The sequence below is a fragment of the Phocoena sinus genome, chromosome 17 (assembly GCF_008692025.1).
Source record: "Phocoena sinus isolate mPhoSin1 chromosome 17, mPhoSin1.pri, whole genome shotgun sequence".
In the NCBI taxonomy this organism is placed as follows: Eukaryota; Metazoa; Chordata; class Mammalia; order Artiodactyla; family Phocoenidae; genus Phocoena; species Phocoena sinus.
This window is the reverse complement of record NC_045779.1, coordinates 45,821,960-45,844,916: the sequence shown is the minus strand read 5'-3', so window position 1 is coordinate 45,844,916 and position 22,957 is coordinate 45,821,960. Positions and strand designations below refer to the sequence as shown.

General features: G+C 37.1%; 1 protein-coding gene across 7 annotated transcripts in view; it reads left to right on the top strand.

The window, feature by feature from the left end:
• UBR5 (ubiquitin protein ligase E3 component n-recognin 5) overlaps positions 1 to 22,957 on the top strand; it is a 142,801-nt gene that overhangs the window by 80,515 nt on the left and 39,329 nt on the right. For 6 of the 7 annotated variants that reach the window (XM_032609399.1, XM_032609397.1, XM_032609395.1 and 3 more), the window contains exons 21-28: positions 1,549 to 1,759; positions 2,691 to 2,817; positions 6,742 to 6,893; positions 7,332 to 7,427; positions 7,790 to 7,913; positions 13,657 to 13,754; positions 14,562 to 14,710; positions 15,205 to 15,296. In XM_032609399.1, coding sequence (XP_032465290.1) covers positions 1,549 to 1,759; positions 2,691 to 2,817; positions 6,742 to 6,893; positions 7,332 to 7,427; positions 7,790 to 7,913; positions 13,657 to 13,754; positions 14,562 to 14,710; positions 15,205 to 15,296 — 1,049 coding nt within the window. The remainder of the gene's footprint in view (positions 1 to 1,548; positions 1,760 to 2,690; positions 2,818 to 6,741; positions 6,894 to 7,331; positions 7,428 to 7,789; positions 7,914 to 13,656; positions 13,755 to 14,561; positions 14,711 to 15,204; positions 15,297 to 22,957) is intronic. The other variant, XM_032609394.1, reaches the window with a different exon arrangement.

The window sequence follows — 22,957 nt, the reverse complement described above, 5'->3', positions numbered from 1 at the left end:
TGAAAACATTCTATATATCACAGCAGTGTGCAGCAAAGTATCTTAATTTTCGTTATTTTTCAGTGTACTGCACTTTTCATTCTTTGGAGAGACTTTGACATATTCTCTCAACATATTGATTAGTGCATATTTGCCACTAGACTTTGGCACATTTAGTCTTATGTGGCCCACCTCATATTCTTGAACTGGAGCTTGCAATTTATGGGGTCACTTCAGGATCATCATTCCACAGTCAGAATGGCTTATCTCACGTGTGTCAAGTACTGAAAACAATTTTTTAGCTGTATTTTCTTGTGCCCTTCTTCCCCCATTGTTACTTCCTCTCATCCTCATAAGGTTGGGGGAAGGGATGGGTTATCTAGGCAATTTGTGGAGAGCTGCCAAGTTCAAAAGCATCTCTCTTCTTTCCTTTGTATTCCCACGCATTCTTTTCCCACCTGCTTTCTTCCAGTTCTCAATTTTAGTTAAAATGAACAGATATGCTTGTTTTCCATAACTAATGCTTTACATTCAGTCGATTAAATATCCCATAACTATAGTTTACATTCTGAAAAAAGTACATTTGAACTCTTTGGTCTATTTATGCTGTGTCTTAAGTTTGTTTAGGCTGCTACAGACAGAGTGGCTTATAAACAACCGAAATTTACTTCTCATGATTAAGGAAGGTGGGAAGTTCAAGATCAAGGTGTGGGCAGATTCGGTGTCTGATGAGGGCCCTTTCACTGGTTCACAGATGACCATGTGTCCTCACACAGTGGAAAGGGAGAACTCTGGTCTCTTCAGCCCCCTTTAAGGGCAGTGATCACATTCATGAAGGCTCCACCCTCACCACCTAATGACTGTCCAGAGGCCCTACCTCCAAATACCATCCACATTGGGGATTAGGCTTCAACATGAATGGGGGGGGGAATATTCCATCCACAGCATGCTATTTCTCAGGTAGAAGATGATATATAAATACTTGATCATTACTACCATGTCTTTGACAATGAAGTACATTAGTTGTCACCTTTGGGGATTGTGTCTGTCGTTATTTCTGGGGGGAGTTGAAGATTTTGTCTTTCATGTACCATAGTGTGATGTAAATGTAACCTTAAAGAGCACAAGAGGTGAGAATAAGCTTGGAATAAAATGTATACCCTATGCTTAATTGGTTAACAATATTAATAGAGTTCTAATTTGATAGTTATATATGATGTAAATAAGGGTGCTGTATAAACTATGATCTATAGGTCCAGTCCAGTCACTCCCATTTATGCATTGTATATCTGGCTGCTTTCCTGCCACAGTTAGAGTTGAGTTAGTTGCAGAAGCTGAAGATATTTATTGGTCCTTTACAGAAGGTTTACCCACTCTTCCATTCCTGTCAGTTGTATTCTGTGCTTAAGGATACCTTCAAGTTCAGCTTCTTTTGCCAGGCCACCTTAAATTGTCTCTGTGTATCTGCAGAGCTGATTATATTATTGTGTTGGCCATGTGAACTTTTTTACATGTGTAATGTGCTGTACAAATTCATTGAAGTTTTTTTCCTAATTTGTCTGAGCACAGAAACAAACGTTAATGCAGCACATCCTACGCTGTGACTATGAGGCCTGTCGACAATATCTTATGAATCTTGAGCAAGCGGTTGTTTTAGAGCAGAATCTACAGATGCTACAGACATTCATCAGCCACAGATGTGATGGAAATCGAAATATTTTGCATGCTTGTGTATCAGTTTGCTTTCCAACCAGCAATAAGGAAACTAAAGAAGAAGAGGGTGAGATTCAGAACTGTAACATGATCTTTAAGAGGAATTTTGGGCAATTTTGAAAATATAAAAATTATTAAAAGAAAATCACTGTAAAGAATTTGTATGTACTTTTACTTTGCTTTGTAAAATCTAGGAGTCTCAGAAGGTAAAAATGCCTGTTGGGATGAACATGTAACATGAATAAATAAAATTTTTATCACTGTGTTTCTGTTGCCTTAAATTCTAATTTCTCTGTTAAGTACAAACTGTATATATGATACTTAAGAGCTTTACTGATTTTATAATTGCAGGTGACTTTTATTACCGTGGGAATTATTTAGCAAGTTAAGTCAAATTATATTGAGGCAACTCGTATCCCAATTTTCAGAATGTAGAGGGAAAAATAACCTAGTGAGTTGTTAGATGTTTTTGGAAAAGTAAGCTTTTTGCCATAAAGTTTTTAATTGGCTAAGTGAAGGGGGAAACTGAAAACCTAAAGTGTAACTGTGTAATTCATAATGGTTTTCCTTATTTTGAATTCTGCAGATGATATTCTGGTAACTACGTTTTTGAACAGTGGTTTGCAAGTTTCTGACCTTTATCTCGTTATCGTTGACTGACTAAAGGATTATAAGTAGTGTATAAATTAAGATTGAGGTACCGATATGTAGGCCTTTTCTTCCTCGGTAGTGAAAGCTAAATTTCAGCCTACTTGTGAATAACCTTATTTTTTATCTTTGGGGGTTTAAAAGTAAGGCAGAATAAGGAAATAATTCACATTAAAGGTCATAGTTTAATCTAGCTTAAGTGTTGCTCTAAGGAGGGAAAATTAAGCTGTTATCACTAGTATGTGAATTAGAATACTAAAACACTTAGCAGTTAATGACCTGTACATACTTCATCTCTTAGTTATTTTTGAAGTTTAAATTGATCCTAATTTTTTTCTCTTATGTTTCAGAAGCAGAGCGCTCTGAAAGAAATACATTTGCAGAAAGGCTTTCTGCTGTTGAGGCCATCGCAAATGCAATATCAGTTGTTTCAAGTAATGGCCCAGGTAATCGGGCTGGATCATCAAGTAGCCGAAGGTAATGTGATTTTTACCAGGAAAGTTTAATTGGTGGAAACATAATCCAAGTACAGAAAGAAGTGTATCTCTTTCCTATCATATGCATGAATTGGTGGGTCCTTTTGTTTTGTTTTTGTTCCTCCCAATATCAGCCTGGGAAAAATACCTGACAATATCTAGTTAGAGTTTAGGTGTAAAACAGTAGGACCTAGGATCCTTCAAAAACTTGAGGTAATTTAGACAAGTAGTTCAAACTTGATTCTTTGAATGTGTTTTAAACTCATCATTCATGTTTCCTAGGAAGTTATTTTCTTTAGTTGGAGAACAAGTAATATAATAATTGAGAGAACCTCAATCTTTTATTTTCAGATTGTTTACTTAGCTCAGTTTCTCAGATGTCCTAAAGATCTGGGAAGAAATGAAAGGCTGATGTATATTGTGAATGTTTGGTATTTTAAATTTTCAGGCTTTCTGAGTTGTGAGATGGACACTTTATAACACATTAAAAATTACTAGATGTTCGAATAGATGAAGACTATAAAGAATTCAGGATACAGCTGTTTGTAGTTTTTTTTTTTCCCCTGAAGGAAAACACATTTATATTAGACATGAGAGCCAAAATTCTTGGATACTTCACAAATCATTAATGGAAGCACTGCTCACTGTGCTAATGTGATAGGTTGTAAAGTCTACTTAAAACGAAGACACTCTTTTGCTTATTTTCTGTTCTATATTCAACTTTCCCTTTAAAAATGATTCTTCTAAAATTGGTTCCAACTTGATAGCTTCCCAGGTTCAAAAACATCCTGAAGTGAGGTTTATCAAAAACTAGTTATGGGTGACCAAATTATAATTTAAAATAGTACAGAAACATTATGTAGACTATGCAAAATGGAAATTATCATTTGTTTAGGACTACACTAGGCAAAATGTTTGGTCTAAACTGGAAAGCAACTTAAATTCTTCATGAAGAAATTAGTGTCTGAATTATTTCAGGTATTTCATTTCCTCAGGGAAAATACAGGTGCAAATCAAGTTGGACTCTGATATGGTTGGTCCAATGCCAGTGCTGCCATCTTTTTTTCATGTAAGGATTATTTTGAAGGCAAAGACTAAAAGGAGCTTCAAGAGTGGGTGATGTGTTGCTCACAGAAATAATTTGCAGAGTAAGCTCCTTTGAGGCATTTGCCGAAGATTTCACTGCAGTGCTCTTAACCAGTTCAAACTCAGGGCTGCCGGTTGAACAGATGAAAGCACAGGAGTCTTATTATCCACGCCGGGCAGTAGGAAGTCCACAGACTCTGCTTCATTGAAGTGAAACCCTCCTCTAGCCTACAATGGATTTTCTAGGCGATACCCCTTGATGAGTATGCAGGCTGGGATTCATGAGCTGTAAGCTCAAAACTGATGCAATTTCAATATTGAATGGAGTACTGTTAAATGCCTTCAGATGATGATTTGACTCAGAAGTTTTGTTATGTGACTCAATAGTGCCTGAGTACAAAGGGCAGATTTAGTGGAAAGCTTGATTGATGCATCTGATTGCAGGTGTATGTACTCTAGAGATTATTAATCTGGAAGACACATGACCTTCGCTTTTTTGTCACAGTGGTATGTTTGAACATGACTGGATTCTAAGGCTTCTGTAGCATGGATATAACGTGCTTACAAAGAGGAAATTACATCAACCTTGAATTCTTCCATATTGTCAGAAAATACGATGACTCCAGGCAAGCCTATACGAAGAAATGTCAAAACTCTGAATCTTAGCAGCCAAGGTGGTATCTCCTCAGTATTGTCCTCAGCCACTGAGGATACAGGTGAATCTTCATGAATTGTGTACAACATCTTGAAGAATAATTTTCTTTTTTTTGTTTTTTTTTGTTTTTTGTTTTGAAAGAATCTGTATGAGGAGCTGGGCATTGTACTTAAAAATGTTCCCAAGACCTAATGAAGAAAAGAGGTAGAGGACAATTTTTTTAAATGACAAGGAATGACCCCCTCATATAATATTGAATTGACTACATCACAACAACAAAGTTGGGAGTTTGCAAGTTCAAGATGAGACTATGGTCTCAATTTATCTTCATTTATTCTTAATGTGCTCTAGGCTAGAGGTTGGAGAATAGCCCATATATGTTTTGTTTGGCCTGTGCAATGTTAAAATTTTTTTTTTTCTTTAAAATTCGAATGCCTTTAGATGAGCATGTATGCCTCTAGTTTGCCATGACCCCCTACTTCTTACACCTGACTGCCCTTTCCTCAGTTTATTTTACTTTCCAGGCCCAGTAGGCATTGTGTTTGCGACCCTGGTGTAAGCATTCTTCTTGATAAGCCCAAAACATGCATTTATTTTCAGGTTATTTGCAGTGCCTCCCAATTACCGCTGATTTTTTTCTCTCTGTGTGTTTTGGGTAAGACACATGAGGATACCAAGTGTCTGTGTTGAGCTTATTTAAAATTGTGTAGGAGCATCACAGTGTGAAGTCACCCGGGTGTGTGCTGTTACTGGTAAGGAGCCTGCCATGCTCTTTGGGTGATATCTTGGACAGGGACGTGACCTTGACTGAAAGAATCATAATCACTGTTCCCTGCTCCCTTCCATATCATAAAAACTCTTGAACTAAATTGGGAGAGAGAAGACACCAGTACCATAAAAGAGTTAACTATAGGTATTTTTTAATAGTGCATACTATAATAGCTAGTATATTTTTTGAGACATTAAGATTTACTTTGCAGAATCTTCCAAAAAATGTTTCTCTTCCCCAAGGTACATCATCATACACAAGCCTTATAAAATAGATGGGTTCCTGAAAGTAGCTTCTAAATGCATTTTTAAAAAAGTTTACTCATAAAACTGAAAATGTATTGCTATGGAAAAACACACTTACCCTCGGATTAAATAGTAATTAGAGATTCAAAACATTAATACAAATATTTCTGAATTACTTATTTGCAGACATATAATGCTCACCTGGTAAGGTGTTAGGTTTTTCACATCAGAAATGTCATGTCTTTGGGATTAAATCTGCCTGGGAGAAAGCAGTCCCTTATGTGTTGCCTGGCCCTTAAAATTGAATTCTTACTCTTTATTCATTTAGAAGCTCTAAAATTGTGGCCAAGTGAAAGGCTTTGCCTTATGTGCTCTCTCTTAATTGCTGCTAGTTTTTAATGTGTTAATTTTGTAGCCTTTGTAAGCTTTTATTCAGAGGTATAGATTTTTGTACAGGTAGTTTACTAGTTCCCCTAATGAGGTCTGTGTTTGTGATTATTTCTTTATCTTTTTAGCGATGTGCACACCTGTATAGCAGGAGAAAAAAAAAATCACGCCCAGATAATTAATCTAACAACACATTTTACAAGCTCCAGTTTCATTCATTAATTTCCTTGGGATGAAGTTGTACTGTTAAAAAAACTTTTTTGTATAAAAAATAAACCTAAATTGATCTTTGTTTGAAAACTACTTACTGTGTGGATATTAGTTCCATTGCTTTTGAGAGCACAGAAAAGGGGTTTAGTGGGCTAACAGTATTGGTTTTGTGCTAATCAGTATGTTTTGCTAATGTCTACTATTGAACTTAATTCTTACTGATGATAAACAGGGGACAGAATTTTTTTTTGTTTTAATGTTCAGCTGTTCATTTATCTTAACTGTATGAAAGATTATTTCCTAATCTTAACTTCACTGCAACTTTTGTTCCCGGTGCTTAAGTTTCTGTGGGAGCTTAATATAGTGGTTTTAGTGCTGAACTGGGTACTAGGGTCCCCCAGTTCCATTTCTATCCCTTGCTGACTTATTCTGTGATTCCAGAATTGGCATTTGTACTTCACTTTCCTGCCTGGAGTATTTGCTTGTAGAACAAACTTTCATCTCAGATGAGAAGTTCTGTGCACCTTATCCTTACACTTAGACGTGGTAGTGATTTTGTCCATGTTCTTCTAGTTTGAGATTACGGGAAATGATGAGACGTTCATTGAGAGCGGCTGGTTTGGGTAGACATGAAGCTGGAGCTTCATCCAGTGACCACCAAGATCCAGTTTCACCCCCCATAGCTCCCCCTAGTTGGGTTCCTGACCCTCCTGCAATGGATCCTGGTAAGATCTGTTATTTTATTCAGTGTTTAACAAAAAGACAGGGTCGTGAAAGAAAAGAAATAAACATTTCAGTGGGATATTTAGAAATCTGAAATTGTTAAAATTAGCATAATGAGTATTATAACTAGCTTACATAGATTTGGTTTAAGATGTTTGTAACTTAAAAATTAAAATTCTAGAAAGTCTTGTTAGATATCCCTCTTCTACTGAAATACATATTTCTATACTGGTAAGAAGCTAGCTAATAATATATCAAGATAAGTTAATAGTTTGCCTAGTGGATTCCTTCTATTATAGTTTGGAAAAGAAGCATCCACTTAAGCCTCTGTCCGATTTGACTTTTGGCTTGCAGAGAAAAGCCTTAAGGCCAGTTAAAAGAACATGTTAGGGATATGTTGCCTATAATGATGTACATCCTGCTGTTCTGTTTACTGAAAGATGGTGACATTGATTTTATCCTGGCCCCTGCTGTGGGATCTCTTACCACAGCAGCGACTGGCACCGGTCAAGGACCAAGCACCTCCACCATTCCAGGTGAGAATCTCTACTATTTTATCTACCTAGGCATTTGGAAGATAAAACTAAACACTTTGTATATAGTGTTTATTTTACAGTTTATCTCAAGGAGACTTCTTGGCTTGAAAAATATCTAATTCTGTGACTTATCTTCTGTATATCAGTGAAGTTGTGGTGTGTATGTGCATATATTTCATCAGTTGAGATTTATAAAATGTGTTAATGTGTTTAAATTCTCTGTAATGAAGTTATTAATTTGTTACCAATACTCAAATATTTTTCTGGTGGTTTATTTGATAGATACTTGGTATATTATTCTAGAACAGTCTTTCACTCTGTTTTGAACATTTTTGTTACCAAGTGGATCTGCTTAATTACAGGTCCTTCCACAGAGCCATCTGTAGTAGAATCCAAGGATCGAAAGGCCAACGCTCATTTTATATTAAAATTGTTATGTGACAGTGTTGTTCTACAGCCCTATCTACGAGAACTTCTCTCTGCCAAGTAAGAAGTTTAATATACTTTTGATATGAAGATTTAGCTTTACTCCTTTTACTGTTAAGTTGATCTTGCAACATATGGAACAACAATTATCTTAATTGAATTTAAAATTTATCAGAATCTAGCATTGTATTTTCCGTGTTACTAAGTAAGCTCTCTCTAGTGAAAGAGGCCTTCTTGATATAATACAGGGTACACTAAATGAATAGTTTGATTTTATGTTAGCTTGATGAGGGTGTATATTTATATGTTAAAAAGATCACAGTATAGTTGCTCTCAAATGTTGAATCCATAAATTAGTTATATCACTGTCACCTGGAGAACTTTAAAAATTATACACATTCTTCCCCAAGCTCTACACTAGAAGTATAACTCAGCAGGTCTGAAATGGGGCCTGGAATCTGTATTGTGAAAATCCAAGGATGATTCTTATGGTTTCTTTGGAAATCTTGGCTTACAGAATCATCATGAGATCATACAGAGCTTTTGATAAGTATTCTGTTGTAAGTGCTCATTAACCATTAATAGGTTACATCTCTACCTGCAACTCGATTGTTTATCTTCCTTTACAAACTCATAATGATGAGTGTTTTTATAATAGTTATTAATCAGTGTCAAGCTCTACTTGCATTAACTCTTATTCTAGATACAACTGTCTGGAGTAGATAATATTATCTCCACTTTACATTTGCAGCAGTGGGCTTAGAGGTTAATTAACTTGCCCAGGCTCACAAAACTATTGAGTGGCATAGCTGGAATTCCAGCCCTGGTATGTGTCTTTATTACAGAACTGGGACTCCCAGCCTTGACCCTTATGTCACCTTCCCTATTTAGTACAAGAAGGTGTTATGAGTTTTTTTATCTTTGAGGGCGAGGGAGTTTTCATGTTTAAGTCTTACTGCCCTTTGGATGAAAATGACCAAATTTTTGAAATTATGATTTAATGAAGGCTGCCCCACACTAGTAAAATAAGTCATTGGATTATAAACAGAGTTATTATGACAGAAGCATCTTAATAATTTATTAGTGGTTTGAGGCATAGATAAAAATGGTTTATATATGGATACATACAGTATATCTTTCTGTTTGTATTTTCTCAGTTGTCATCTTTTTGCATTTATGGTGTTTTTAATCATACTACCTTTGTATAATTTCCTCGTGGTGGTGTCTAAAAAGTTATTTTATGTTCTTATTCCCTTTCTCTTTGTTGTTAATTCATTTTATATTTCTACAATTCATTTCTATTTCACTAGTGCTTTATTTTAGTACCCTCACAGTGCTTGACTTTTTCCTCCTTTATCTAAAAAACATATAAAATATCTGGAAAACACCCAGTATGCCACTGTATTCATAAGCTGATGTTACTAGGAGAGGCAGTGTTCTTTTGTTTTGCTCTACGCGGGCCTCTCACTGTTGTGGCCTCTCCCGTTGCGGAGCACAGGCTCAGCAGCCATGGCTCACGGGCCCAGCCACTCCACGGCATGTGGGATCTTCCCGGACCGGGGCACGAACCCGTGTCCCCTGCATCGGCAGGCAGACTCTAAACCACTGCGCCACCAGGGAAGCCCAGAGGCAGTGTTCTTTTGCCTGACTTTTAGGTGATAAGTATAGAGATGATCAAACTGGCCCTTTTTGCTTTTTTATACTACAGATACAGGAGAATTTCCTAGAGTTGCTAACACAGTTTCTTAAGTGATGTATCTGGGAATTATTTACCATGGAGATGACTCAGTAAGAAAAGGGTTTTTTCTTCTTTTTTTATTGAAGTATAATTGACTTATTATGTTAGTTTCAGGTGTACAACATACTGATTTGATATTTTTTTACATTACAAAATGACCACCACAATAAGTGTGGTTACCATCTGTCACCATACAGAGTTATTACAGTCTTATTGATTATATTCCCTATGCTGTCCTCATGACTTATTTTATAACTGGAAGTTTGTACCTCACCTATTTCACTCATTCTCCTAACCCCCTGCCCTCTGGCAACCACTAGTTTGTTCTCTGCATCTATGAGTCTGTTTCTGCAAGAGGCTTCCCTTTTCTCCACATCCTCGCCAACACTTGTTATTTGTTGTCTTTTTTGATAATAGCCATTCTGACAGATGTGAGGTAGTATCTTACTGTGGTTTTGATTTGCGTTTCTAGTGATGTTGAACTTATGATGACTAGTGATGTTGATGACTAGTGATGTTGAATTTATTCACGTGTGTGTTGGCCATCTGTCGTATGTCTTCTTTGGAAAAATGTCTGTTCAGGTCTCCGGCCCAGTTTTTAATCAGATTGGGTTTGTTTGATGTTGAATTGTATGAGTTCTTTGTATATTTTGGATATCAGTCCCTTATTGGATATATCATGGGCAAATATCTTCTCCTGTTCAGTAGGTGGGCTTTTCATTTTGTTGGTGGTTTCCTCAAAAACTTTTTAGTTTGATGTAGTCCTGTTTGTTTGATTTTGCTTTTGTTTTCCTTGCCTGAAGAGGCAGATCCAAAAAAGATAAAACTAAGACCAGTGTCAAAGAGCATACTGCCTGTGTTTTCTTTTAGGAGTTTTATGGGTTCAGGTCGTAAATTTAAGTCCCTAATCCACTTCGAATTTATTTTTTTATATGGTGAGAGAAAGTAGTCCAGTTTGATGCTTTTGCAGTTAGCTGTCCAATTTTGTCAACACTATTTATTGAAGAGACTGTCTTTTTCCCCCATTATATATTCTTGCCTCCTTTGTCATGGGTTAATTAACTTGCCCAGGCTCACAAAACTAGTGAGTGGCATAGCTGGAATTCCAGCCCTGGTATGTGTCTTTATTACAGAATGGGGACTCCCAGCCTTGACCCTTATGTCACCTTCCCTATTTAGTACAAGAAGGTGTTTTGAGTTTTTTATTTTTGCAAGGCCCTCTCTTCTGTTCCATTGATCTCTGTGTCTTTTTTTTATGCTAGTACCATACCATTTGATTAATACAGGTTTGTAGTACTGTTTGAAATCAGGGAACATGATGCCTCCAGCTTTGGGTTTTTTTCCCTCAAGATTGCTTTGGCTGTTTTGGGGTCTTTCATGGTTCCATATAAATTTGATGATTATTTGTTCTAGTTCTTAGAAAAATGTCATGTGTATTTTGATAGGGATTGCATTAAATCTGTAGATTGCTTTAAGTAGTATGGTCATTTCAGTAATACTGATTCTTCCAATCCATGAGCAAGGTTTATTTTTCCATTTCTGGTCATCTTCAATTTCTTTCATCAGTGTCTTATAGTATTCCACATATTCCAAGTACAGGTCTGCTACCTCCTTGATTAGATGTATTCCTAGGTAGTTTGTTATTTTTGATGCAATTGTAAATGGGATTGTTTTCTTAATTTCTCTTTCTGATAGTTTGTTTTTAGTGTATACAAATGCAGTAGATTTCTGCATATTAATTTCGTTTCCTGCAACTTTACTCAATTCATTTATTTGTTCTAATTGCTTTTGGGTGGCATCTTTAGGGTTTTCTATATGTAGTATATGTCATCTACAAACAGTGATAATTTTACTTCCATCTTTCCAATTTGGATGCCTTTTTGTTCTTTTTCTTATCTAATTGCTGTGGCTAGGCCTTAAAATACTTTGTTGAATGAAAGTGGTGAGAGTGGGCATCCTTTTCTTGTTCCTGATCTTAGAGGAAATGCTTTCAACTTTTCACCTTTTATTATGTTAACTGTGGGCCTGCCAATTTGTGGCATTTATTATGTTGAGGTATGTTCCCTCTGTACCCACTTTCTGGAGAGTTTCTATCATAAGTGGATGCTGAATTCTGTCAGAATCCTTCTCTGCTTCTACTGAGGTGATGATACAATTTTATTTTTCAGTTTGTTAATGTGTATCATGTTGATTGATTTGTGGATATTGAACCGTACTTGCATCCTGAGATAAATCCCCTGCTTCATCATGGTATATCATCCTTTCAATTATTGCTGAATTTGGTTTGCTGATATTTTGTTGAGGATTTTTGCATCTCTGTTCATCAGTGATACTGGCCTGTGATTGATTAATTAAAATGTTTTGTGATGTCTTGGGTTTTGGTATCAAGGCGATGCTGGCCTTGTAGGATGAGTGTGGAAGCATTTCTTCCTCTTACTTTTTTGGGGAATGGTTTGAGAAGGATAGGTGTTAACCCCTTAAATGTTTGGTAGAATTCACCTGTGAAGCTGTCTGGTCATGGACCTTTGTTTGTTGGGAGTTTTTAAATTACCGATTCAATTTTATTACTGGTAATCATTCTGCTCATATTTTCTATTTCTTTCTGATTCGGTCTTGGGAGATTGTATGTTTCTAGGAGTTTATCCATTTCTTCTAAGTTGTCCATTTTATTGGTGTGTAATCGTTCATAGTAAATCTCTTATGATCCTTTGTATTTGTTTGATTTTGGTTGTAACTTCTCTTTCAATTCTGATTTTATTTATTTGAGCTTTTTTCTTGGTTGAATCTGGCTAAAGGGACACATAAGTGTGCTTTGGAGTAAACAGAAGGGAGAAGTGTGTTTATTCTACAGTAAGCAGCTTCATGAAAGTGAAGTTTGAGTAGAACCATGAGAAATAGGGAGAAGAGTAGAACCATGAGAAATAGGGAGAACAACATGGAGAAGTCTGAATATTATGAGGAACAGTAATTCATCCAATTCAGAGTGGAGGATTAGAAAGAAGAGAACAACAGCCAGTGGATCTGAAAAAAATAGGTTAAAATCACTACTTTGGTCTCTGTTCTTTGGGCTTGAATCCTCTCAATAATGGCCTTTGTTAGATTGTAATAGTATCAAAGTGGGATTATGAGAATAGTAATGAGATGGTGGTATAAAAGAGATGAAAATAGGCAAGAGTAGAAACCAGAGTCAAGGCTATGTTTATATGTCTGTCATAGCCTTTAATATGTGTGTTGTAATAAACTGAACTATTGAGTTGTTGAAAATGGAAAAGAAAGATGAGATGCAGAAGTTTAAAAATTGCTTTAGAAGGAATACTTTGTGAAGAACCAAAATTTTTGTCTGAAGTTACTTGGGACAGTGATACTGTTGGGTGACATAGATAAGTCAGGTAGAGAGCAGGTTTGCGGAGAAAGATGATTTGAGTTTTAGGCACGTTGAATGTAAGATACCACTGGGAAATCCCAAGTAGGCTTATCAAGTAAACAAGTGTAGGTGTTGGAACCGTATTATTGTGAGAGAAGTGGTAGTTGCTATGGCAGAAGAGAGAGAGAGGCACAAACGGCTGAGGACTGACTTCTGGGAAATGCGAGGGGTCTAGGAGGAAATAGAAATTCAGTGAAGAATGTTTAAATACATTTTAAAGAGGAAACTCGTAATAATAATAGCTAACACTTAACTGAATACTTGTTTTTTGCTAGGCACTGTGCTGAAACCTTTTAAGTAATAATTCATATAATCCTCCTTACAATAGCTTGAGATAGAGCCTATTACTATGCTCACGTCTAGAAAGTATTAGTTTACTCCAGAGCCCTTGCTGGTCTATTCTTTAGTGTCACTAAAGCCAAGAAAGTAGACCATGGTTTAGAGAGACAGAGGTTCCACAAAGTGGCTTTAAGTGAGGTAATATGAGGCCAGAAAATACCACTGATGGTTTTCTTTGAATGGTGAGACATTATTTACTAAGACAAAACTGTTTTTTTGTTTCATCATGAACATGTGTTACTTTCATAATCAGGAAGGACAATAATTGATAATATTTTTATATACAATTTTTCTCATTTTAGGGATGCAAGAGGTATGACCCCATTTATGTCAGCTGTAAGTGGCCGAGCTTATCCTGCTGCAATTACCATTTTAGAAACAGCCCAGAAAATTGCAAAAGGTAATTTATTTCAACTTCTAAAAGGGTTGCTTATTTTTTAATTTGAATAGATTCTCTTCTATAATTATTCAAACCTAATTTCTGTATATGGAAATGATACTGATTAGAAACTATCAAGGTAATTCTTTTGCTTATGTGTATGAAATGCATATGCTTATACTTTTTTCAAGCATATTGTACCTTCTAACTTTCCATCAAAAAGCAGCTGGTATAAATTTCCTTAAATTAAAAAAAAATTCCATAATGGATTGTGTAATGATTAATCTTTTGAAAGAAAAGATGGATTATTCTTAGAACCTGTCCACGTGTTAATTCGTGTTAGTGATAAAATTTTATGGAAAGAACAGGCCAGAAGTCTTACTGTTCTTACTGACTTGGATTTACTGCCTAACAGAAAGCATTAAGGAATATCAGTTCCTGCCAACCAGCCTTTAAAAGATTTAGTAGTTATCTTTTAAGAAATACTGGCTATGAATAAATTATGTGACTGCCTATAATTTGTTAAGTAGAGCTAGAACTTGAATCTTAACTGCATGAGGTAGAGCTAATGACTCAGAAGGCTGATGTTTGATGTATTTGTATTGTCCTCATATGTGGTTATGATATAATTATGCTTTGCTTTACTTTGTACCAGAATTGACTAGATTTCCTTGCATTGTTGACTTTGTATGTCAATTTATTTTATTAATATATAGTAGTTTCTTATTTATACTATGTAAATGTTAGAGCTTTTCCATTTGAGGAAAGGAGTAGATGGCTGTAAGTCTTTTCTTGATGTATGAACTATTATGTTTTTAATCTTTTTAGCTGAAGTGTCCTCAAGTGAAAAAGAGGAAGATGTATTTATGGGCATGGTTTGCCCATCAGGTACCAACCCTGATGACTCTCCTTTATATGTCTTATGTTGTAATGATACCTGCAGTTTTACATGGACTGGAGCAGAGCACATTAACCAGGTAAGTTATTTTATATTTCCCTATATTTATGCTATCTAGGTTTTCTTTTCTTCCCTTTGACCATGACTAGAGTTACAGTTCTTAGCTTTGGAATTGCAAGTCTGGTATTTCCTTTTACTCCTGAGTTATAAAATTCTCCAAAGAAAATTAATTTGTATTTAATTCCTAAATAAATGAGGCAAAGGAGTTGACTGTTAACACCAGTTACGGGCTGTCATAAAAATTAGAAATCTTCGCTGGGTAGTATAATCTGATTCACAGCTCTTGATTTAGACTTTATAACAGTTATGCCTTTTTTTGGATGATACAGATTATTTTTGCCCTTCTGGTAATATTTGATTCCCATTTGTGTACCCATCTGTGACTGTTTCCCAGAGCACATTAATTTTGCTCTGCTGTTGTTGTGATTGAATTGTTTTAGAAAATACCAGAAATAATTATTGTGATGAGACATACATACCATTTTTCTAAAAAGTATATCCTTTTCATTTTAGGATATTTTTGAGTGTCGTACATGTGGCTTGCTGGAGTCCCTCTGTTGTTGTACAGAATGTGCAAGGGTTTGTCATAAAGGTCATGATTGCAAGTGAGTGTGACTTTAGTTTTCTTTAATATTGTAAACTACTTAGATTCATATTCCCATATTAAAATAATCTGTACTGAGTCATGCTTTGTTTCATAATTCAGAAAGCATGAGGTTCTGTCAGGTTGCCCACGTTAAGCCACTGTGTGTATTAAAACGTAGTTTTTGATTTAAAGAGTACTTTGCAATGTTTGTTTGCTAGTTCTACTCTTTACATAAAACTAGCCTAATGTGCAAGAAATATGTGATCATACATTGTGACTAGAATCAGTCTTTTAAGAAATATATATACAGAATGTTTCTGTCTGTGTTCTCCAGCCAAAGTCTCAGGCCCCCCTGTAGTAGGGTGTATTAGCAGGAAACCACTGAAGGCATTAAGGGAATCATGATTTGGCATGTGCCTTGTTTTTTTTTGGTTTTTTTTTTTTTTTGCGGTACGCGGGCCTCTCACTGTTGTGGCCTCTCCCATTGCGGAGCACAGGCTCCAGATGTGCAGGCTCAGCGGCCATGGCTCATGGGCCCAGCCGCTCCGCGGCATGTGGAATCTTCCCGAACCGGAGCATGAACCCGTGTCCCCTGCATCGGCAGGCGGACTTTCAACCACTGTGCCACCAGGGAAGCCCGTGCCTTGTTTACTTCTTAAACTAAATGTAATAACCTTCATCCAGCAATAGAGTTGCTATGGTTAGTTTCTTAGTTTTCACAGACCTAAGAAGCAATAAAATTATCCCAGCACTAACATTTGCAGTGCCTCAGAGTCCCAGTAGGGACATCAGCTATAGCTGTGCCACAGGTGTGTAGATGTAAAAATAGTTAATAGAGAATTGGTTTGTAAAAATCATCTATTGTGCTTTATTTATTTTCTTTTTAACATCTTTATTGGAGTATAATTGCTTTACAATGGTGTGTTAGTTTCTGCTTTATACAGAAGTGAATCACCTATACATATACATATACATATATATATATATACACACATATACATATACACATATATATACATATACATATATATCCCCATATCTCCTCCCTCTTGAGCCTCCCTCCCACCCTCCCTATCCCACCCCTCTAGGTGGTCACAGAGCACTGAGCTGATCTCACTGTGCTATGCGGCTGCTTCCCACTAGCTGTTTTACATTTGGTAGTGTATATGTGTCCATGCCACTCTCTCACTTTGTCCCAGCTTACTCTTCCCCCTCCCTGTGTCCTCAAGTCCGTTCTGTACGTCTGGGTCTTTATTCCTGTCCTGCCCCTAGGTTCTTCAGAACCTCTTTTTTTTCTTTAGATTCCATATATATGTGTTAGCATACGGTATTTGTTTTTCTCTTCCTGCCTTACTTCACTCTGTATGACAGACTCTAGGTCCATCCACCTCCCTACAAATAACTTCGTTTCTTTTTCTGGCTGAGTAGTATTCCATTGTATATATGTGCCACATCTTCTTTATCCATTCATCTGTTGATGGACACTTAGGTTGCTTCCATGTCTTGGCTATTGTAAATAGAGCAGCAGTGAACATTGTGGTACATGACTCGGTTTTTTTTTTTTTTTTTTTTTTTTTTTTTGCGGTACCCGGGCCTCTCACGGCTGTGGCCTCTCCCGTTGCGGAGCACAGGCTCCAGACGCGCAGGCCCAGCAGCCATGGCTCACGGGCCCAGCCGCTCCGCGGCATGTGGGATCTTCCCAGACCGGGGCACGAACCCGTGTCCCCTGCATCGGCAGGCGGACTCCCAACCACTGCGCCACCAGGGAAGCCCCCATGACTCGTTTTGAATTATGGTTTTCTCAGGGAATATGCCCAGTAGTGGGATTGCTGGGTCATATGGTAGTTCTATTTTTAGTTTTTTAAGGAACCTCCATACTGTTCTCCATAGTGGCTGAATCAGTTTACATTTCCACCAGCAGTGCAAGAGGGTTCCCTTTTCTCCACACCCTCTCCAGCATTTATTGTTTCTAGATTTTTTGATGATGGCCATTCTGACTGGTGTGAGGTGATACCTCATTGTAGTTTTGATTTGCATTTCTCTGATGATTAGTGATGTTGAGCAACCTTTCATGTGTTTGTTGGCAATCTGTATATCTTCTTTGGAGAAATGTCTGTTTAGGTCTTCTGCCCATTTTTGGATTGGGTTGTTTGTTTTTTTGATATTGAGCTGCATGAGCTGCTTGTAAATTTTGGAGATTAATCCTTTATCAGTTGCTTCATTTGCAAATATTTTCTCCCATTCTGAGGGTTGTCTTTTGGTCTTGTTTATGGTTTCCTTTGCTGTGCAAAAGCTTTGAAGTTTCATTAGGTCCCATTTGTTTATTTTTATTTCCATTTCTCCAGGAGGTGGGTCAGAAAGGATCTTGCTGTGATCTATGTCATAGAGTGTTCTGCCTATGTTTTCCTCTAAGAGTTTGATGGCGTCTGGCCTTACATTTAGGTCTTTAATCCATTTTGAGTTTATTTTTGTGTATGGTGTTAGGGAGTGTTCTAATTTCATTCTTTTACAGGTAGCTATCCAGTTTTCCCAGCACCACCTATTGAAGAGGCTGTCTTTTCTACATTGTATATTCTTGTCTCCTTTATCAAAAATAAGGTGACCATATGTGCATGGGTTTATCTCTGGGCTTTCTATCCTGTTCCATTGATCTATATTTCAGTTTTTGTGCCGGTACCATACTCTCTTGTTTACTGTAGCTTTGTAGTATAGTCTGAAGTCTGGGAGCCTGATTCCTCCAGCTCCGTTTTTCTTTCTCAAGATTGCATTGGCTATATATGGGGTCTTTTGTGTTTCCCTACAAATTATGAAATTTTCGTTCTAGTTCTGTGAAAAATGCCATTGGTAGTTTGATAGGGATTCCATTGAATCTGCAGATTGCTTTGGGTAGTATAGCCATTTTCACAGTGTTGATTCTTCCAATCCAAGAACATGGTATATCTCTCCATCTGTTTGTATTACCTTTCATTTCTTTCATCAGTGTCTTAGTCGTTTTCTGCATACAGGTCTTTTGTCTCCTTAGGTAGCTTTATTCCTAGGTATTTTATTCTTTCTGTTGCAGTGGTAAATGGGAGTGTTTCCTTAATTTCTCTTTCAGATTTTTCATCATTAGTGTATGGGACTGCAAGAGATTTCTGTGAATTAATTTTGTATCCTGCTACTTTACCAGATACATTGATTAGCTCTAGTAGTTTTCTGGTAGCATCTTTAGGATTCTCTATGTATAGTATCATGTCATCTGCAGTGGCAGTTTTACTTTTTCTTTTCCGATTTGGATTCCTTTATTTCTTTTTCTTTGATTGCTGTGGCTAAAACTTCCAGAACTATGTTGAATAATAGTGGTGAGAGTGGACAACCTTGTCTTGTTCATGATCTTAGAGGATACTGTTTCAGTTTTTCACCATTGAGAACAATGCTGGCTGTAGGTTTGTCATATATGGCCTGTAGGTTTGTCATATATGGCCTTTATTATGTTGAGGTAAGTTCCCTCTATGCCTACTTACTGGGTGGGTTTTATCATAAATGTTGAATTTTGTCAAAAGCTTTTTCTGCATCTGTTGAGATTATCATACGGCTTTTATTCTTCAGTTTGTTAATATGTTTTGTCACATTGATTGGTTTGCATATAATGAAGAATCCTTGCATTTGTGGGATAAATCCCACTTGATCATGGTATATAATCCTTTTAGTGGATTCTGTTTGCTAGTATTTTGTTGAGGATTTTTGCATCTGTGTTCATCAGTGATACTGGCCTGTAGTTTTCCTTCTTTGTGACATCTTTGTCTGGTTTTGGTATCAGGGTGATGGTGGCCTCGTAGAATGAGTTGGGGAGTATTCCTCCCTCCGCTGTATCTTGGAAGATTTTGAGAAGGATTGGTGTCAGCTCTTCTCTAAATGTTTGGTAGAATTCGCCTGTGAAGCCATCTGGTACTGGACTTTTGTTTGTTGGAAGACTTTAAATCACAGTCTCAATTTCGGTGCTTGTGATTGGTCTGTTTATATTTTCTATTTCTTCCTGGTTCAGTCTTGGAAGGTTGTGCTTTTCTAAGAATATGTCGTTTTCTTCGAGGTTGTCCATTTTATTGGCATATAGTTGCTTGTAGTCATCTCTCATGATCCTTTGTATTGCTGCAGTGTCAGTTTTTACTTCTCCTTTTTCTTTTCTAATTCTATTGATTTGAGTCTTCTCCCGTTTTTTTGTGATGAGTCTGGCTAACGGTTTATCAATTTTATCTTCTCTAAGGACCAGCTTTTAGCTTTATTGATCTTTGCTATTGTTTCCTTGATTTCTTTTTCATTTATTTCTGATCTGATCTTTATGATTTCTTTCCTTCTGCTAACTTTGGGGTTTTTTGTTGTTGTTGTTCTTTCTCTAATTGCTTTAGGTGTAAGGTTAGGTTGTTTATTTGAGATGTTTCTTGTTTCTTGAGGTAGGATTGTATTGCTATAAATGTCCCTCTCAGAACTGCTTTTGCTGCATCCCATAGGTTTTGGGTCATTGTGTTTTCATTGTCAGTTTTTTCTAGGTATTTTTTGATTTCTTCTTTGATTTCTTCAGTGATCTCTTGGTTAGTAGTGTATTGTTTAGCCTCCATGTGTTTTTATTTTTTACAGATTTTTTCCTGTAATTGATACCTAGTCTCATAGCGTTGTGGTTGGAAAAGATAACTTGATATGATTTCAATTTTCATAAATTTACCAAGGCTTGATTTGTGACCCAAGATATGATCTGTCCTGGAGAATGTTCCATGAGCACTTGAGAAAAATGTGTATTCTGTTGTTTTTGGATGAAATGTCCTATAAATATCAATTAAGTCCATGTAGTCTAATGTATCATTTAAAGCTTGTGTTTCCTTATTTATTTTCATTTTGGATGATCGGTCCATTGGTGAAAGTGGGGTGTTAAAGTCCCCTACTAGGATTGTGTTACTGTCGATTTCCCCTTTTATGGCTGTTAGCATTTGCCTTATGTATTGAGGTGCTCCTATGTTGGGTGCATAAATATTTACAATTGTTATATCTTCTTCTTGGATTGATCCCTTGATCATTATGTAGTGTCCTTCTTTGTCTCTTATAATAGTCTGTATTTTTTCAATTTTATTTTATTTTATTTTTTATTTTTTTAAATAAAAGCCTCTTTCTTTCTTTCTTTCTTTATTTTTGGCTGTGTTGGGTCTTCATTTCTGTGCAAGGGCTTTCCCGAGTTGCGGTGAGCGGGGGCCACTCTTCATCGCAGTGCGCGGGCCTCTCACTGTCGAGGCCTCTCTTGTTGCGGAGCGTGAGCTCCAGACGTGCAGGCTCAGTAGTTGTGGCTCAGGGGCCTAGTTGCTCCGTGGCATGTGGGATCTTCCCAGACCAGGGCTCGAACCCATGTCGCCTGGATTGGCAGACGGATTCTCAACCACTGCGCCACCAGGGAAGCCTAATAGTCTGTATTTTAAAGTCAGTTTTGTCTGATATGAGAATTGCTACTCCAATTTTCTTTTGATTTCCATTTGCATGGAATATCTTTTTCCATCCCCTCACTTTCAGTCTGTATGTGTCACTAGGTCTGAAGTGGGTCTCTCATAGACATACACAGGTCTTGTTTTTGTATCCATTCATGCAGTCTATGTCTTTTCGTTGGAGCATTTTTAATCCATTTACATTTAAGGTAGTTATCAATATATCTGTTCCTATTACCATTTTCTTAATTGTTTTGGGTTCGTTATTGTAGGTCTTTTCCTTCTCTTGTGTTTCCTTCCTAGAGAAGTTCCTTTAGAATTTGTTGTAAAGCTGGTTTGGTGGTGCTGAGTTCTCTTAGCTTTTGCTTGTCTATAAAGGTTTTAAATTTCTCCATCAAATCTGAATGAGATCCTTGCTGGGTAGAGTAATCTTGGTTGTAGTTTTTTCCCTTTTGTCACTTTAAATATGTCCTGCCACTCCCTTCTGGCTTGCAGAGTTTCTGCTGAAAGATCAGCTGTTAACGTTATGGGATTTACCTTGTATGTTATTTGTTGCTTTTCCCTTGCTGCTTTTAACATTTTTTTCCTTGTATTTAATTTTTGATGGCTTGATTAATATTTGTCTTGGCATGTTTCTCCTTGGATTTTTCATGTATGGGACTCTGCGCTTCCTGGACTTGATTGACTATTTCCTTTCCCATATTAGGGAGGTTTTCAACTGTAATCTCTTCAAATACTTTCTCAGTCCCTTTCTTTTCTTTTCTTCTTCTGGGACCCCTATAATTCGAATGTTGGTGTGTTTAATGTCCCAGGGATCTCTGAGACTGTCCTCAAATGTTTTCATTCTTTTTTCTTTATTCTGCTCTGCAGTAGTTATTTCCACTATTTTATCTTCCAGGTCACTTACCTGTTCTTCTACCTCAGTTATTCTGCTATTGATTACTTCTAGAGAATTTTTAATTTCATATTTTGTGTTGTTCATCATTGTTTGTTTGCTCTTAAGGTCTTCTAGGTTCTTGTTAAATGTTTCTTGTATTTTCTCCATTCTATTTCCAAGATTTCAGATCATCTTTACTATCATTATTCTGAATTCTTTTTCAGGTAGACTGCCTGTTTCGTCTTCATTTGTTTGGTCTGGTGGGTTTTTACCTTGCTCCTTCATCTGCTGTGTGTTTCTCTGTCTTCTCATTTTGCTTAACTTAATGTGTTTGGGGTCTCCTTTTCACAGGCTGCAGTTTTGTAGTTCCCGTTACTTTTGTTGTTGGCCCCTAGTGGCTAAGGTTGGTTCCGTGGGTTGTGTAGGCTTCCTGGTCAAGGGGACTGGTGCCTGTGTTCTGGAAGATGAGGCTGCATGTTATCTTTCTGGTGGGCAGGACCATGTCTGGTGGTGTGTTTTAGGGTGTCTGTGACCTTCTTATGATTTTAGGCAGCGTCTCTGCTAATGGGTGGGGGTGTGTTCCTGTCTTGCTAGTTGTTTGGCATAGGGTGTCCAGCACTGTGGCTTGCTGGTCGTTGAGTGGAGCTGGGTCTCAGTGTTGAGATGGCGTTCTGTGGGAGAGCTTTTGCTGTTAGATATTACGTGGAGCTGGGAGGTCTCTGGTGGAACTCGGCTCTCCCACCTCAGAGGCACAGGCCTGATACCTGGCTGGAGCACAAAGACCCTTTCAGCCCCATGGCTCAGAAGAAAAGGGAGAAAAAAAAAAAGAAAAAAATAAAGTTATTAAAGTAATTTTAAAAATTATTAAAAAGAAAAAATTAAGAAGTACTTGAAAGAAAGAAGAGAGTAACCAAACCAAAAACCAAATCCACCAACGATAACAAGTGCTAAAAACTATACAAAAAAAACCCAAAAACGGACAGAACCCTAGGACAAATGGTAAAAGCAAAGCTATACAGACAAAATCACACAAAGGTGCATACACATACACACTCAAAAAAAGAGAAAAAGGGAAAAATACATGTATATCGTTGCTTCCAAAGTCCACCGCCTCAATTTGGGATGATTCGTTTTCTATTCAGGTATTCCAGAAATGCAGGGTACATCAGGTTGACTGTGGAGATTTAATCTGCTGCTCCTGAGGCTGCTGGGAGAGATTTCCCTTTCTCTTCTTTTTTTCACGCAGCTCCTGGGGTTCAGCTTTGGATTTGGCTCTGCCTCTGCCTGTAGGTCGCCTGAGGGCATCTGTTCCCCACCCAGACAGGACGGGGTAAAAGGAGCAGCTGATTGGGGGCTCTG